This window comes from Salminus brasiliensis, chromosome 8 (genome assembly GCF_030463535.1).
Source record: "Salminus brasiliensis chromosome 8, fSalBra1.hap2, whole genome shotgun sequence".
In the NCBI taxonomy this organism is placed as follows: domain Eukaryota; kingdom Metazoa; phylum Chordata; class Actinopteri; order Characiformes; family Bryconidae; genus Salminus; species Salminus brasiliensis.
Window position 1 is genome coordinate 41,765,216 of NC_132885.1, and position 17,966 is coordinate 41,783,181.

The window sequence follows — 17,966 nt, forward strand, 5'->3', positions numbered from 1 at the left end:
ACATGAGGCAGGTCTTGTGGGGTGTCCCCGGTATGCAGTGGTCAGTACAGACCTACAAAACATGCTGCAAGAAAGGCCAACCAGTGAACTGGCTACCAAGACTCTTTGATGCTCATGGAGGCCCCGCCCACCTCAAAATTGTTAGCCATGTACTCCGGTCTTGTGGAGTACATGCCTCAATGGGTTTTAGAGCTTTTGTGGCAGTACAAGGCGGCCCTACACAATATCAGGCAGGTGGTTTTAATGTTATGGCTGGTCGGTGATCACCTGTATAACACCACCATTCCAGTGTAATCCAACTGTGAGGATCTTTTGTGCTGCAGTGCTATTGGGCTGCCCTCGCCTCTATACCAGGGGTCATCATTTCCAGTCCATCCCAGTTTGGTGATTTCCCTGCTCAAGATAATTGCCAGATAGAGGCCTAGTGGGTGTGTCCGAGCAGGGAAAACTCCAAACCGTCCCAGAGTCCGATCCCTCAGGACCGAACCTGATGACCCCTACTCTAAACCAGCACTGAATTTGTGGCCTAGTGAGCTGACCTTTACCTTCACGCTTGTCTTCCCACGTTCTCCCACAGCTGATGCTGAAATGCAAGGACAAGAAGTGGTATCAGTTTTAGAGAGCTCTGGACGAAGGCTAATTCCGCCCTCCGGCCACAAGGAGGGGGCGCTAATTCTGCGACATGGACCTTCACCTTCAGAAAGAGAGGATAATGGAGGGACTGAAGGCTGCTCCACCTCTGTCTGGGACACGTGTACAGGACTACGTCTCAATCGGACCGGCTCTACGGACGGAGGACAGAAAACGACGAGGACGCGTACCGTTAGCGTTGGCGAGCGGGTTGGAGGGTTGGAGTTGTTGTTGTTGTTGTTGTTGTTGTTGTTGGGGAGAGGGGAGGGGTTGGAGGGCTCCTTCCCCTTTTTCCTAAGCTGTGGATTAGACCATCTTTGTTCATGTACAGGGGTTGGGGGTCTTCCCACAGGAGGTGGATCGGCTCTTGCTGTGTAGATACTCTGAGCGTTACGAAACCAACGAGACTGCATGAAACAAAAATGGATGACCTATAAAACATAAAACTGCCATATTCAAAAAGCAGCATGTTACTTTAAAACAAAAAGGGGAAAAAAAGAATAACATACTTTTATTTAATACTATAAGCCAATACCAGAAACTTACGAGGAAAAAAAAACTTTATATTTTTTGAAATAGCGATAAAATATAAATAAAAAAGACAAGCTGTATACCTGCATTGCTAAAAGGCCAAAATATCCTTTTTTTAATTGATTTATTGACTTATTTATGAATTAATTACGCCATACTATTTTGTTGTAATAATGTATTACTTTAAAACGCACCACTCTGTCTTCACGCCAGTACTTGTATTCACACCCTCGTATTCTGATCTCGAAAAGAGACGCAAAAACGCGGTAAAAGAACAATAAAAAACACGTGCTACTCCACGCAAAAAAGTTACCCAGTGTTTACGACAAAAAAAGCTAAAGCTAAAGCTAAAACAGCTGCAGACACGAAACACGTCCCTCAACAAACAGCTGTACCACCGAGCCGGTCGATCTTCGGTCGAGTTACTTCACCCGCACCTAGAAACGACGTACGACGTACGACGCGACTACGAATAAAAAAATAAAATAAATAAACAAACACGTGGTTTTAGACGTATAAGCGAGACGTGAACTGTATCCGGCGATACGTGCCATGAGTGTACGTCTATGTGCTCTTACTTGGGTTGTGTTTCTATTCATGAAGCCAGTGTTCTAATAATACATGTGCCATATTCTCGATGGGTGAAGTAGCTATCTTTCCTGTAAACTAGCGATGAACTTCTTATGCTGTCTGTGGTTGATATTTTCGAGCTGTTACCTGTAGATGAAAACTAGCCTTTACTAACTGTTTTGGGGGTGGGGACGAGGCTGGTCGTTCGTGTCCGTTAAAATAACGTTTCTTTTCCTTTTGGACCAATAGAAACTCTCTCATGCGGCTACGCTGTTACGTTTTCTGGACTTTTCTGCTGCCTTGGGCCAGGTCTGGTGCGTCACGGTGTACCTCACTAGGGACGTCGTACGGAGAAACCTCTGCCAAATCCGCGAAGCTTGAACGAGTCTGTGAGTAGCACGTAGAATGAGTTAGAAGTTTACATCACATCAGATGATTGTTCACTTGTGTCTTCAGGTCGTTCATTGGATATGCGCGTGGGGAGGAGGCGGAGCCTGGGCGCGCGACATGAACACTCATGTCCTTGGAGCGTTGTCGTTTAGCGTAAACGTACGTGTGCGTACAGAGTGTTTGGAGTGAACCGATTAGCCTTGCGCTTAGCATTAGCTACATGTGAACGAGAGAAAAAATAAGTGTTTCCGAATTGTATTTTTTGGAGTGTTTGAGTGGTTGAGTGTGAAATCGATGACGTTTGGTTTAGCCTTTTTTTCTTTTCTCCCTTTGATCTGTTGTGCTTGTGCTGTAAGACTACAATCCCCATAATTCCCACCACAGCTCACTCACTTCACTTCTTCTGCACTTTCTTTTGTATATCTATATATATATATATATATATATATATATATATATATATATATATATATATACACACACACAAAAGGGCCTAGACATTATTGTATATGCTGTCGAAATCCAGTCAGAATGAGAGTGCCATTTCCACACTGTTTCCACGCAAAATTGAAGGGTTAGCTTAGCCAAAAACAAGCCAGCACGACTAACAATCGCTAAAAAATGCCAGCAAGGCACAGAAGCTAGCAATTACGGTGGCTTTACGAGGTGCATGTTTTCATCTCCATTTTTTCTCCATATCTAACCACAGGTTAGAGAGGGTAACGATTGATGATACTCAAAATAAAGCATTCGACAAAAACAATATTTGAAACAACAGCTGTAGCGTTCCAGTCTCCAAACCAGTGCTCAAACCACAAGCTAACAAGTTGGCTAGCCTCAAGCAAATACCACAAGCAAGAGCCACAAGCTAGCTAACATGCTAGTCACTATACAGTGTGATTCACATGATTCAACTCAAACGTGAGGTAAAAAGTGAGGAGAAAATGGATAATTTAGCCTCACAGGTCGAGAAAAACAGTCGCGTCCATACGTTCACACAGCTGTTAGCATTAGCAGTTGGACTGTGTGTGCTAGCTGGGTACAGAAACGTTAGCTAGCTTGGTTGGTTTGTTTTTGTGGCTCAGGAAACTGACAAAATGAAAAATTACCAACCTCAAATGAACACAGTCTTCTTCTCAGATCCAGTCAACAGTCCTTGTAATGTGGCTTGACGGTATGAAGCATTTCCAGAGGTTTCCTGCATAAAACACAGTATTGAGACGTTAGCATTTTTTTTTACTTTCACAAAAAGTATCGCCATGCGGCCTGAGGTCGGCCTTGGGTCTCGTTTTTTTTATTATTTTTTTCCAGGGTTCGCTTCGTTTCCGTGTCGTAGTAGAAAACAGCTCCGAACACCACAGATCTGATAGGTGTTACAGAGTAAACAGCCGCGATATTCAAACAAGCTTAGCGCCAAGGCTAGGCTAGTCGTTTTTTCGAGGCCAAGAGAATGTGCAAGCGTCCGTTATCCAGTTCCTGGATTTCTTCACGTCATCATGTTTATTTCAGCAGCAGAAAAAGAAAAACAACATATTACAGGGTGTTTTGTTTCTATGTTCTGAGCTTTTATACTAAAATGTACAGTTGAACCTGCGGAGAGTGTGGGAAGAAATGTCATAGCCTATAAATGAAATTACTGACTAATGTGATTTGGATATTCCTCTGTAAATGTTGCACCTGTTGAAAGATGGTACCCTGTCTAACATCCTGGATAGAGTTCTGTAGTCCACCCACCTTTAACCTCCCCCCGTTCCCTCAAACACTGAGCCGCTGGACTCTTCAGAGAAGGCAGCAACGTCGGTCTTGTTTAAATGGATACTACCACCTTTTGTTCTTATCGATATTACAGTAGTGTTATAGAGATTACTGGAAGTAAAAACAAAAAAAAATCATTAAACATATGTTGATGCTAATCAAATTGAAATAAACATTGATTGATGTACACGCGACACTGAGACTGATTTGTTTCCGTCTGTACATTCATTTACTCCCAGCCGGATGTTTCCGGGGTTATTATTATTATTTATTACTTTAGCGAATCTATTTTTGCACAATGATGATCAGTAATCAACATTTTATTTTCCTCAGCACTGAATTTGATTGATGATGTTTTATTACAGCTTTATTAATCAGAATAAACCGCACAGGGGACTGAAGATAATCCGTCCACATCCATCCATAAAGCAGATCGGTAGGCCGACCTGTCCCAATTCGGATATGGCATTACCCGACCTTACCCTTTGTAATGTCGTTTTCTCTGTAGAACCGAAAAACGTTACTGTATTAGCCATTAACGCTAAGCCGCTAATGTGCTAATTTCTGCTAGCGCCCCTAAGGAATCTATTAGTGTGTTAGCGATAAGCTAACGGCGATACTCATCTGCAAAATTAAGAAAACAGCAAAACATCCTTACCTCTGAATGGAAGTCAATGTAAATTAGAGTTTATTCGAAGCCATTTGGAGCATTTCTATTGGTTATCCGAAATGATTAACACAGCGCACAGGGTTCAAACCATGGCGAAAACTAAAAAGGAATGAAAATGGAGATACAAGGTTTTTTCAATCGGACAGCAGCGACGTGATCATTTCTTGGGGCTGTTCTAGATTAATATCTGAGCACTTTAACATATCTGCTAACACATATATTAGCTGGTTTGTAGCAGTTGTAATAGCAAAGATACCTGGCAACACCGTATCTAGAACCTCTAGAAGGCCTCGAAATGATGTGTCATTCTCAGAAAACCTGGTTCCACCCACTGTGAATCAAAACATTGGTTGGTTCCACTGTCTGTGGCTAATTTTGTGGTTAATCTAATGCGTACGACCTTCAGGTCAGCTCCTGAAGGACCGGCCAATAGGACTTACTGTATGTTTACGCCTGCATTGAGACCGTTCACCTCTGGTCGTTTATGGCTGGGGGCTTTTCTACATGTTGCCGAATAGGACACTGCATACTCCGACACTAGGTGTTAGTGAGTGTTAAGGTGTCAAGTAACGAAGTACAAATACTTCGTTATCTTACTTAAGTAGAAATGTTGGTTTTCTAAACTTTACTGGAGTAATTATTTCTTTTTCAGACTTTTAACTTCTACTTTTTCACTCAATTATCTGAACTTTCTATTCCTTACATTTTAAAACAGCCTTGTTACTCGTTTGTTTTCATTCCGAAAGAAAAAAAAAACATCCAGATAAATCGTGATTGGATGAGAAGTATAAACAGACACCATTCTGACTCCCTGTTGGTTAATAAGAGATCCATCACACCTGCACACGTCCCGTCCCTCTCCAGCGAGCTCACAGCAGACTGTGTCTGTAGTCTAGTATGAAGACTGTGTCCGTGGCAGAGACTCAAGAGAGCTGCAGTGAAACGTCCCGACTGAGCCCCACATTTACACTCCAATAAAGCTTATTGATCACACGCCTCTGAAGTCTGACTTTCTGCAGCTTTACAGAACTTCTAGACAACGACTCCTCATATTTTCCTCCATGAAGCTCATGTTGATGCTCAGTAGAGCACAGAGACGCTCCTTTAATAGAGCTGATATTACTGAAATGCTTCATTTTCAATGGGCAGATCTGCAGCTGAAACAGGAGCCTAGTGCAGCCCAACATTTTAACATCAACATTTTAATAGAACATTAGAATATCACATATTAATATTAATATAGAACAGTATCCTCATTATGACTTTTAGAGAAATGGGGTTTTGGGGAGGGGGGGAGGGTAGTGCACTATAGGCCCCTGTGGTGCGGCCTAAGCTTTCGGCCTTCCATTACTTTTACTTTTCTACTTGTAACCATTACTTTTACACCTTTACTTGATACTTCAACTTCTATAGAAGTCTTTCAAACCCTAGTATCTCCACTCAATACTTTTGACACCTATGCTAATTAGTGCGCAATTGGGACGGTCCTATTGGATATCACCACATTACTCTCATAGAGAAAACCAGCTCAGCTATGGATCTCCTTATATGGGCATGGCACCGCCTCCACAATGACATCACAACCTTATAAATTTACCCCTTACAGCACATAAAATAGCCCCAAAACCACCATATATAGGGATTTTCTGTAACAGTGACCCCCTCAAAATGAAGTGGGGGCGGGATTTGACGGAATACAGGTGGGGACAGAACTCAGCAGGCCGGCCAGTGCGGATCCCTGCTTTTTTAGGCTAATGATGGGGAACTGTAGATGGGGTGCCTTATGATTACAAATCACGGGGCTTGACAGGCTTAGTTTTTGCCGAGGAGCCACTCCAACGTCCATTTGAGCGCACAGCAATGTTGCAGAGACAGCTCGCAGGGCTTTTCACGCTGCTCCTCTGGCTCCCATCCTCAGCTGGAGTGGACGCCGGGAGCCCTGCGCCTAGCGCGGCTAAAAGTTTGGTGTGGGGCCTCGGACTGGAAGCGGACGCGGTGCTCCCTGCCCGGTACTTCTTCATACAGGCTGTGGACAAATCCGGGGGGAAGTAAGTGGTATTAGCTCGTTAGCTCAGGCCTAAAGGTTGCTGCAGACTGCTGTTGTGGGGTAGAAGGGTAGGTTCAGCCCGAAAAAAGGGGCGAAGTTGGCTTTGTTTTTGGAATTGTCCGTTCCACCTTAAATGGTGCAGCAGTTACATTCTGGCGCCTGAGGCGCCAGAATGTAACTGCTGCACCATTTAAGGTGGAACGGACAATTCCAACCGCAGAGTAGCTACAGAGCTAACGTGGCTAACAGTTAGCAGGGACCATTTTTGCCCGAACTTTTACAGTTTAAACTTAAATAAAATAAACGTACTTATGAATAATCAGCACATAAAAACACTAAAATGCCAGCTTTTGTATAATTTTGACCAAAATCAGCGTAATAGTTTGTCAATTGCGGAGGCAGCTCTGTGGTCAGGGGAGTTTTAATAGGCAGTATTTAATTAATTATTTTTTTTTTATTTTATTTATATTTCTTAACAGCTGTAGTAATTTTACCCTTTAAAAAACATGTTAATGTTTTATTTTATTTTATTTTATTTTATTTTATTTACACAAATGTTGTAGCTTTTAATATATCTCTAATATATATGTATAAATAACGATTACAAATAATTCAGAATAATAATAAGGATAAACATTTTGTCTTTAGAATTTTATTTAAAAAAAATCAGAATTCATTTAACATATAATCAAATGTATAAGTGTGACGCCTAATGCATGTTGGCGTCCTGCACCGACTGATGCTGCTCAAATGAATCTTTTTGCTCAGAAAGAGCAAAAGTATGTTTGGAAGATAAAAAAGGGGGCTAGATTTTATGTAAAGAACACCTGGCCAACTGTTGAGCAAGCATGCATTGGGCTGTGTTGCAGCCAGTGGCACAAGGAGCATTTCACTGGTGCAGAAGGGCTCCTACAGAAGGGTAATGATCCTAAACATACATCAAAATCAATTTTGGACTACCTCAAGAAGATTAGAGAAGTTTTTAAGTCCCTTGACCTAAACATTATAAAAAAATATTTATGTATTTGTGGATAGACCTCAAAAGAGCAGTGCATGAACTAGAACTGGAACCTTTTTGCAGGGAGAAAAAATCCAAAACAAGGTGGATGCAGGTCAGACATAGTTGTATAGTGAGAGATACGAGTTTATGAAAGTGACAAACCGTGAAGCTCAAACACTGCTGTTCGTCGGACCCAAAAAGGTACGTAAATCCAGCCCAAGAAGTCCAGGAAAGTGAAATCAAGCTTAAAAGGGCTAAACGCTAATGCAATGGCCAGGGAAAGCCACGGGAGAGCTGGTGAAGTGAGCAGGTGCCAGGCTAAAAGCTAACCACACCACAACCTACTGCAGTCTCCTCAGCTAGCTAACTGTATACTGTGCCGTTTATGTTCTGGAGTTGTTCTGGCAGATGCACTCGGACTCACCTCAGGTTAGGCTTGTTGATGATGTGCTTTCAGAAAGATCTTGGCAGAACCGCTTTAGAAATCTGTGATCTCTCCAAATCTGTCATCATAACGCTTGACCTTTCTCTGCGGTCCTCAGCTTTACGTCCTCGCCAGGAGAGAACACGTTTGAGGTGAAGATCACTTCCCTGTCTGAACCCTTCTCCAGGATCTGGGTGCAGGTTTTAGACCGCCGGGATGGGTCCTTCCTGGTGCGCTATCGGATGTACGCCAGCTACAGTGACCTGAACATCCAGGTCCTGCTGAAGGACCAACACGTGGCCAAGTCGCCGTACTTCCTCAAAGGTGAGAGTCATCTTTTAAAGGGGTCTGTCATGACAACAGTTTCCTATCTTCTGTGGGTCAGTTTCAACTAAACAGGCTGTTGTTTTGTTACCATGCCTCTGAGGGTGGGGTATGTAATTGAGCTTTGTTCTGATTGGCCTGTTTTAAAGGTGGCGAATATTAATGAAATAAAAGGACATTTTTAATAGAAATGAGAATCTGCATTTTTCAGAAATTATAAAAAAGGAATTTTCCATGATATTGACCCTTGCTGACTACAGTAGCAGCCTTTAAGCTTTCTAAAATGTGTACTGATGGACTCTCTTGCTCCTTCCCTATTTCCCAGGTCCAGTGTACCATGAGTCGTGCGACTGTCCCGAGTCCAGTGGAGCATTATGGGAGAAGCACATGCATTGCCCCTCTTCCTTCCCTCAGATCCAGCGTGACCTGTCCGTCTTCCCCAGAGTGGACCCAGACCGCAACGCCCTTGAGGTCCCTCAGCGTTTTGGGCATAGACAGAGCCTGTGTCACTACACCATCAAGAACAACCAGGTAGACAAACCAGGGTGTTCTTTCTTCTTTTACTTGTTTTGGTGGTCTGCAAAAGGGGTTCCACCAATGCCAAAAAAAAACAACAACCCTTTAACCAGGTGAAGAACTAGTTCTGTAGGTTCTGTAGAAGAACCAGTGTCTTACTGAAGAACCCTTTAAGAACCATTAAACAACCCCCCTGCCAACACACACACATGGTCCTTGTTGTAGCATTCTTATGGGTTTGTGTGGTCGTGTGTGTCTGTGTGTGTGTGTGTGTGTGCGCAGGTCTACATCAAAACACATGGAGAGCACGTGGGCTTCAGGATCTTCATGGATGCCTTCCTTCTCTCTCTCGCACGCAAAGTGAGTAACGAGAGACACAGACATGACCTGTTGTCCTGTTGTCAATCCTCAGTGTGTCTTCTGGTGTCTCATCTGTGCTGAAAGACTATTCCACATGCCTTATCCGGTCCGGTCAGCAGGGGGCAGCGCCACACAATGAACAATGAACTGAGATGGAGGATTACTCTGATCTACAGCACGGCTGGATCACACCGTAGTGATCATAAATGATGAAGTGCTAGCGAGATCAAGAGCCTGCAGATCTGAGGTTCTTTGAGGTGTCCTGGTTCTCTAGCATTGGCTAATAAATCCGTGAAGAATGAAGAACCTCCCTGTTTTTGTCTCTCCATGTGATCAGGTTAGGCTTCCAGATGTTGAGTTCTTTGTGAACTTAGGGGATTGGCCCCTGGAGAAGAGCCGGACGGCTGAGAAGCTCCACCCCATCTTCTCCTGGTGTGGGTCCAACGACACGCGAGACATCGTTATGCCGACCTATGACCTCACCGAGTCTGTACTGGAGACTATGGGCAGGTATGGAGTTCATGTAAGCACACAGGTGATCCCATAATGCACTGTCCTGTATTCATGACCGGGGGGGGGGGATCACTCTGAATGGCATAACAACCACATTGCCACACCCTGGCAACCGTCATACATGGTTAGTAGCACCTCAACAGCCTTCAGAACACCATCTTCACAACCTTCTGGCAGCCATCTGCAACAATAGCAACTGCTTAACAACAGCACAGCAACCACTTGGAGCAGCATTGAAGTTGTCTGGCAACCAAATAGCAACCACCTGGGAGACCAGATCAGTCATTTTGCAACATCATAGTGACCACCTAGAACAGCAGAGCTACTGCCTAGTAACCACTTGGGATATAAATATTAGCCGTTTTTTGCAACATCATAATGACCACTTAGAACAATATAACTACTGCCTAGCAACCACCTGGAATAACATACAATTTCTTAGCAACAGCACAGCAATGGCTGTGTAGTATAGCAACGGACTGAGATACCACAGCAACTGCTTAGCTTGCTTTTTTTAATCGCTCTGCATTTTCTCCCTCTGTGTTCTTACAGAGTGAGTTTGGACATGATGTCTGTACAAGGGAACACCGGTCCTCCGTGGGCTGAGAAAAACCGGACGGGCTTCTGGAGGGGCCGGGACAGCAGAAGAGAGCGCCTGGAGATGGTGAAACTGTCAAGGGCCAACCCCACCCTGCTGGATGCTGCCTTCACCAACTTCTTCTTCTTCAAACATGACGAGAGCCTCTACGGGCCAATCGTCAAGCACGTGTCCTTCTTTGACTTCTTCAAGGTGAGGGGGGTGGATCAGATGGCTGGCTGGGTGACTGGATGGCTGGATACAAATGTGTATAGCTAGATTGCCTGGGTTAGGTCTATGGATGGATATGTTGGATTGATGCACTAAAAGGACAAAAGTATTGGGACACCTGCTCATTCATTCTGAAATTCTGTTTCTGAAACCAAGGGCATTAAAAATAGTTTATCCTGCTTTTCTTGATGTAACTGTCTCTACTCTCCAGGGAAGAAGGCTTTCTACTAGATTTTGGAGCAGAGCATTGCTGTGAGGATTTGATTGCATTCAGCAGCAAGAGCATTAGTGAAGTCAAGATGAAGTATTGGATGGCGCAACATCATTCCAGAGAGTCCTATTCTATTGGCAGTACTTATTTACAGGGACTAGACAAGCTGTGGGTGTCAGCTTAAAGTAGCTGAATGCATTTATTAGAGGGGGGTGTCCACAAACATTTGGACATGTTGTGGAGGTTGGATTGATTGACGTGGTATGTGGATGGATGGTAACGGTGGGCAACTATACGTAGGTAAATGGCGGTGATGGACGGCTGATGATCAGATGGATGGATTAATGAACAAGTGTGTGTGTGTGTGTGTGTGTGTGTGTGTGTGTGTGTGTGTGTGTGTGTGTGTGTGTGTGTGTGTGTGTGAGAGAGTGTGAGAGAGTGTGGATGGCTAGATGGGTGTATTGACTGATGGACCGCTGCTCTAACTTCTTGTTGTTCGTGGTTTGTCAGTATAAGTACCAGATAAATGTGGACGGCACCGTTGCGGCGTATCGGCTACCCTACCTGCTGGCCGGGGACAGTGTGGTGCTGAAGCAGGACTCTGTCTACTACGAGCATTTCTACAGCGAGCTCCAGCCCTGGGTCCACTACATCCCCTTCAAAGCAGACCTCAGTGACTTGCTGGAGAAGATCCAGTGGGCCAAAGACCATGATGAAGAGGTACAGTGTGCACAGTGTACACATACATTTATTTCTGTCCATAAGACCGCATAGTCCAAAGATCATCCCAAAAAAATAAAAAAGCGAATTCTGAGAGTGGTCATAGTCTAGAAGATATCTAGTTATCTTTATGAGGGACTAAAATTAAAGCACTTTTCAGGGCTGTTAAAAATTCATTACATAATTACGCTTTACAGGAACGGTTCGGTAGTAGTAAATTGAGTTCTGCCTAAGTTTAAGACTTTACGAGAGGTTGAAATATTCATTTATGATGCTCCAGCATTAAATTCCTAGATAGAAGCACACAGGTAATGCATTAATACGTCCTTCACATCGCATTACACCCCGTTTACTGTTTTGCTGGAGTAAATAAAGGAAAACACCACATTTATATATGCTGGTATTTTAGTTATATTAGTATTATTATTATATAATTTTATGTTTTTTAATAAAAAAAATTAATCTCTCAAAAAATGCTTTTTTTCTTTCATTCTCTTACAGGCTAAACAAATTGCACAGGCCGGTCAGCAGTTTGCACGGACACAGCTGATGGGTGACAAGATATTCTGTTACTACTTCAGACTCTTCCAGGTAGCTACCCTTGATGTGTTTTCCTAGGCATGTTTGGTTGTTTACCAGAGCTTTTACAGTGAAATAGTGAAAAAATAAATAAATAAACAAATCACACTTAATAATAGTGTTTAGAAAATGAAAATAGTGCTAATATGTAATACATTACATATATTAATATGAAAAATTTAAATATGAAACTACATATATTTATATATTATATAAATGAATACATATAAAAATAAATAAATAATTAAAACAAAATTGTTTTAATGTTTTTTTAAACATATATATATATATATATATATTTATATATATATTTTTAATATTATTATTATTATTATTATTTTATTTTTTAATTTTATTTATTTATTTTTTATTTCCTAAAAGTGAGTAAAAAAACAGACAGTCGGTCAGTCAGCGAGGTGCGCAGCTGCTTGGCCTTTCAGAGCCTTAAACTCCTGCAGAAGAGCTTTAAAATCCATCCTAAAGGTGGATAAAAGAGGTGACCCCTGCAGTTCTTTCGGACATGCTGCAGTCCAGCCGCGATCACTTCTGTCTTCAGAAGCCTTTTCAGCTCACTCTGCTTATCAGTGTGTGTATCTAACCATATCTAATCTCCCATCTCCACCCATCAATTTTATGTGAACAAACCCAAGGACAGAGTAGACACGGGTTAATTAACGCAAGGTCATGTCATGACCACACACACACACACACTTTCACAGTGCTATTTAGCCACATCATTGTTGCCTTATCTGAACCATTAAAACGGTATAGAGCACATCCATTACACAGAGGTTCTCTAGACCTTAACATAGACGCTTCCTCACACGTATGCGTCTGCCATCTTTAGGAAGACCACCGGTAGTTGTACTTCTGTGGCACTGATCTGGTACTGTGTGTCAGGGACAGCCCCCTTGCTGGGCTGTTTACGCTTATGCTCTTTATGCTTACTGGCCACTTTATTAGAAACCCCTCCCTCAGAGACTGTAGCCCATCTGTTGATGCAGTTAGGCCAGGGGTAGGCAGCCGGGGGGCCGGAGACCAGCACGGTATGCTGGTTTCTCTGCTCTGACGGACCGACCAAACCTGCCACCTGCCAACAGGTGAGTCGAGTCAGGTGAGCAGGAGAAGCACAAAATTGTGCAGGAGTCTGGCCCTCTGGGACCGGAGCTGGCCACCCCTGCTTTAGGTCCTGCATTTGAGGTCAGTTTCTGACCACATGGCCAACACCGACTGGAGGTGTTTGATTGGCAGATTGTGGTGTAATAAACCCAGCAGCACCGTTAATAATAATCTTATTCAGAAGTTTGGACACCCACATGGTGTAATTACATGTATAGTTGTGTTGTAAGTAATAATTCTGCACATTTTAAAACACTTACTTGAAAGAAAATAATGTGGTGTGTGTGAAAAAAATAATGGTACATTTGAATATTAGTGAGTGTCTACCTGTAATCAAATATATAACATTAGAATAATTCCTAATAAACGAATACAATAGTCAGAGAGAGCGTCTACCTGTAATTAACTCTATTTAATTCTATATATTATTTTCTAATCTGTTAAATTCAAATAGAAATATAAATATAAATTCTGTGTAAAATGTGCAGAAAAATGTTCTATTTAAGTTTGCTTACTGTAAATTAATGGTTTATTAACGTATGTACATTCACTGTGCCATTTGAACAGGGGTGCCCAAACTTTTGCATAAGACTGGATAAAGATGTGTGTATAATGTATAATGCTTCATTAACCCATACGGCCTCCCCACCCCAAATAAACTGCATTCTGGTTGATCCAGGTTTCTATAAAAATTCAACCCCGCTCTCTCCTCCTCCTCCTCCTTCTCCTCCTCCTCTTCCTCACACAGCATGGCCTTAAGGCTGTTCTGTTCAGGAGTGCTTTATGATGGTCCATAACCACAAAACAGCAAACATTAATCTTTAAACTCCCGTCCCGGCCTCAAAGCACTTTCCAGTTATAAAACACTGTGTACGTTTGAGGCGCGGAGGTCAGGAGGGCTTTAGCTACTTGAAGTTTATATGACTCTGTCAAGAATCCTGCGCACAGGTCCAGTGTGGGCAGCGCTGAGAGGGCCGATCCCTCCAATTAGTCTGACAAATGAAAGGAGTGTGAGACTGAGGGACTGCAGTACCGCACAGAAGTCGAGAAAATGGTTTAGAGTTGTGAATCTCAGCAGTGAGAGTGTCTACCTGTAATTAACTCTATATAACATTAGAATAAACCCAAATAAACATAGTCAGTGATCAGTGAGTGTGTCTACCTGTAATTAACTCTATATAACATTAGAATAAACCCACATAAACATAAAGTCAGTGGTCAGTGAGAGTGTCTACCTGTAATTAACTTTATATAACATTAGAATAAACCCAAATAAACATAGTCAGTGGTCAGTGAGTATCTACCTGTAATTAACTCTATATAACATTAGAATAAACCCAAATAAACATAGTCAGTAGTCAGTGAGTGTCTACCTGTAATTAACTCTATATAACATTAGAATAAACCCAAATAAACATAGTCAGTGGTCAGTGAGTGTCTACATGTAATTAACTCTATATAACATTAGAATAAACCCAAATAAACATAGTCAGTAGTCAGTGAGTGTCTACCTGTAATTAACTCTATATAACATTAGAATAAACCCAAATAAACATAGTCAGTGGTCAGTGAGTGTCTACATGTAATTAACTCTATATAACATTAGAATAAACCCAAATAAACATAGTCAGTGGTCAGTGAGAGTGTCTACCTGTAATTAACTCTATATAACATTAGAATAAACCCAAATAAACATAAAGTCAGTGGTCAGTGAGTGTCTACATGTAATTAACTCTATATAACATTAGAATAAACCCAAATAAACATAGTCAGTGGTCAGTGAGTGTCTACTTGTAATTAACTCTATATAACATTAGAATAAACCCAAATAAACATAAAGTCAGTGGTCAGTGAGAGTGTCTACCTGTAATCAACTCTATATAACATTAGAATAAACCCAAATAAACATAAAGTCAGTGGTCAGTGAGTGTCTACATGTAATTAACTCTATATAACATTAGAATAAACCCAAATAAACATAATCAGTGGTCAGTGAGTGTCTACATGTAATTAACTCTACATAACATTAGAATAAACCCAAATAAACATAGTCAGTGGTCAGTGAGAGTGTCTACTTGTAATTAACTCTATATAACATTAGAATAAACCCAAATAAACATAAAGTCAGTGGTCAGTGAGTGTCTACATGTAATTAACTCTATATAACATTAGAATAAACCCAAATAAACAGTCAGTGGTCCGTATGTGTTTGGGGGCTGATCTTCTCTGTGAACTCTAGACAGCTCCACCAGCAGGTCCTGATCTGTAAGGAGGGACTGATGAGAGAAACCAGGTGTTGGATAGGAAATATTAATTAGCTTGTTTGTGTTTATTCTATTATTAATTCTTAACAAATGAACCTGCACTAATTGCCCAGAGATCGTGTTCTCAGACGTTTCGCACAGTACTGCATGTACTACATGGCGTAGAGTGATGAGTCAGCCTCTTCATTTTACAACACCAAACCTACATGTAGCAGTAAATTATACGATACTGCCAGAGACTCGGCGAGAGACTAGTATTGGGTTTTAAACTCTGGTGCATGTTCATTTTATAATGGAAACCTCAGCAGAGCTCTGTAAAGTGCCCCACAATTAGAGGTGGTACCATTCCACTTAGTCTGTGACTAAACCCGTGTTCAGATCTTGAGTATCAGACAGAACTGATTGGATATTTCTTCTTTTCAAACCTGCTGCACATCAAAATGAGCCGAAGCTCCTCACTGAAGACGAGCATCAGGCTGAGGCTACTCAGACATTCTCCTAACCCCCAGTACGAGTGTGTGCTGTTTCAGGATCAGATCGGATTGGATTGGATATCCCATCCAGCATCTTCTGCTGGTCTGATGATCCGATGATGATCTCCACCTAAAAAAGAAATTAGGAATTCCTAATTGCTGTAAACGTAGAGCCAAGATGGCAGAATTAGGCCTGATTAAGCCTCTGATGAGCAGATCGGATCCTCCGGAGTTCTCAGAACACCAGCTTCAGTGGAAGAGATCAGACTCTGACACACATCTGACCATGGTCAAAGTTCCAGTTTTCTTAAATGTAAATTTTCAGGTTTAAAAACAAAACAAAAAAAACTAATTCAGATCCTCCTGTGGGCTCAGACTTTCAGACGCTGATGTAGATCAGAAAATCTGATCTCTTGTGTACACAGAAGATTTGCCTCAAGGTTTTTTAGTCTGTACCTTCTGATTGTGTGTGTGTGTGTATGTGTGTGTATGTGTCCTGTAGGAGTACGCGAAGCTGCAGGTAACTGAGCCTAAAGTCCGTGAAGGCATGGAGCTGGTGGAGCAGCCCAAGGATGATCTTTTCCCGTGCTACTGCCACAGAAACGAGGTGTGTGTGACGCTGCTGCAAAAGCAAGTGTGTTAGCCCAACCTTTCCCAGCGCTCTCCTGGAAGAAGGCCAGTGTTCCCAGTTCTTCTCCAACAACTGGGTTATCTACCCAATCCCTCAGGAGCTGCTGGTGCAGCCGAACACATCCAAACCTGTGCTCTTCTAACCAACATCTCAATAACTTTACTGACCATTACATTCTGACCACTGACTACATGTTTATTCTAATGTTATATAGAGTTAATTACAGGTAGACACTCTTACTGACCACGGACTTTGTTTATTTGGGTTATTCTAATGTTATATAGAGTTAATTACAGGTAGACACTCTTACTGACCACGGACTTTGTTTATTTGGGTTATTCTAATGTTATATAGAGTTAATTACAGGTAGACACTTTCAGTGATGTATCAATATCAGCCTAAATTTCAACATATTAATTCCAGGAATTATTAATCTGCTTATGATTTCATATTATTGTTGCTTCCCTGTTTGTGTAACATCATGGTGTACATTAGGAAACTGGATGTACAGTGTCTCGCTGTACAGTTACTCCGAAGAGGGCATGAACTTTGGCAGATCCTCTTGCTCAGTTTTGAGAATTAATGTCCGCTCGGCAAAAGCAAAGGAAGCGACCATGTGTCACCACGTAGTGCTCTCACCGTCCACTTCTAAACAGCCTTCATTAAGAATCTGATTATTTTATTCGCGCACATAAACCGTCTGTACGTCTGCGATCATTTTACGATGTCCTTTTTTTTTATGTAGTTATGACTTTCAGATCAGTCCGATTTGCTTTTGATCCAGCTGTACAAACGCAGTGCCTCTCTTTACAGCCCATTGTTTAACAAACCTGTGACTCTTTATAAGCCCACAGTTCAGTCAGGAGTGAAAAACGCAGTTGAATTTGACATTGACATTTTTTATTTTTTCTAACCAACATCTCAATAACTTTACTGACCATCATCACATTCTGACCACTGACTTTGTGTATTTGGGTTTTGTCTAATGTTACATAGCTTTTTACAGGTAGACACTCTCACTGACCACTGACTTTGTTTATTTGGGTTTATTCTAATGTCATATAGAGGTAATTACAGGTAGACACTCTCACTGACCACTGACTTTGTTTATTTGGGTTTATTCTAATGTTATATAGAGTTAATTACAGGTAGACACATTTTTTTAATTTGTTGTTTTTTTTGTTTTGTTAAGGTCCGAGATGAGCTCTGAGGGTCCACTCGTGGGGTCGTGAAACAACTGCCTTCTGAAACATTCCCAAGCGCACATCTTACCGGTCACGACAAGCACCTTGTGTTTTTTTCATGACTGAATCTTTCTTTTTGTGTTTATTTATAAAATGTGAGCTTTTTTAATCTTGACATTAAATGTATTACATTGTAAAGTGATGGAATCCAGTGTTTTATTCTCTCTGGAGAAGCAGAAGTGGACCA

At 41.8% G+C, this 17,966-nt stretch overlaps 2 protein-coding genes across 9 annotated transcripts in view; both read left to right on the forward strand.

The window, feature by feature from the left end:
- The window catches only part of stxbp5l (syntaxin binding protein 5L), a 141,824-nt gene extending 137,761 nt beyond the window's left edge, over positions 1-4,063 (forward strand). For all 8 annotated transcript variants that reach the window (XM_072686629.1, XM_072686632.1, XM_072686630.1 and 5 more), the window contains one exon: positions 578-4,063. In XM_072686629.1, the coding sequence (XP_072542730.1) occupies positions 578-619 (42 nt within the window). In that variant the 3' untranslated portion in view covers positions 620-4,063. The remainder of the gene's footprint in view (positions 1-577) is intronic.
- Positions 4,064-6,191: 2,128 nt separating this feature from the next.
- poglut2 (protein O-glucosyltransferase 2) lies at positions 6,192-17,917 on the forward strand. The gene is made up of 10 exons (XM_072685282.1): positions 6,192-6,594; positions 8,136-8,341; positions 8,667-8,872; positions 9,140-9,217; positions 9,555-9,727; positions 10,283-10,520; positions 11,260-11,469; positions 11,971-12,060; positions 16,407-16,511; positions 17,728-17,917. Exons 1-10 carry the CDS (start codon positions 6,407-6,409, stop codon positions 17,743-17,745), a joined length of 1,512 nt encoding a protein of 503 aa, XP_072541383.1. The 5' UTR covers positions 6,192-6,406; the 3' UTR covers positions 17,746-17,917.
- Positions 17,918-17,966: the final 49 nt, after the last annotated feature.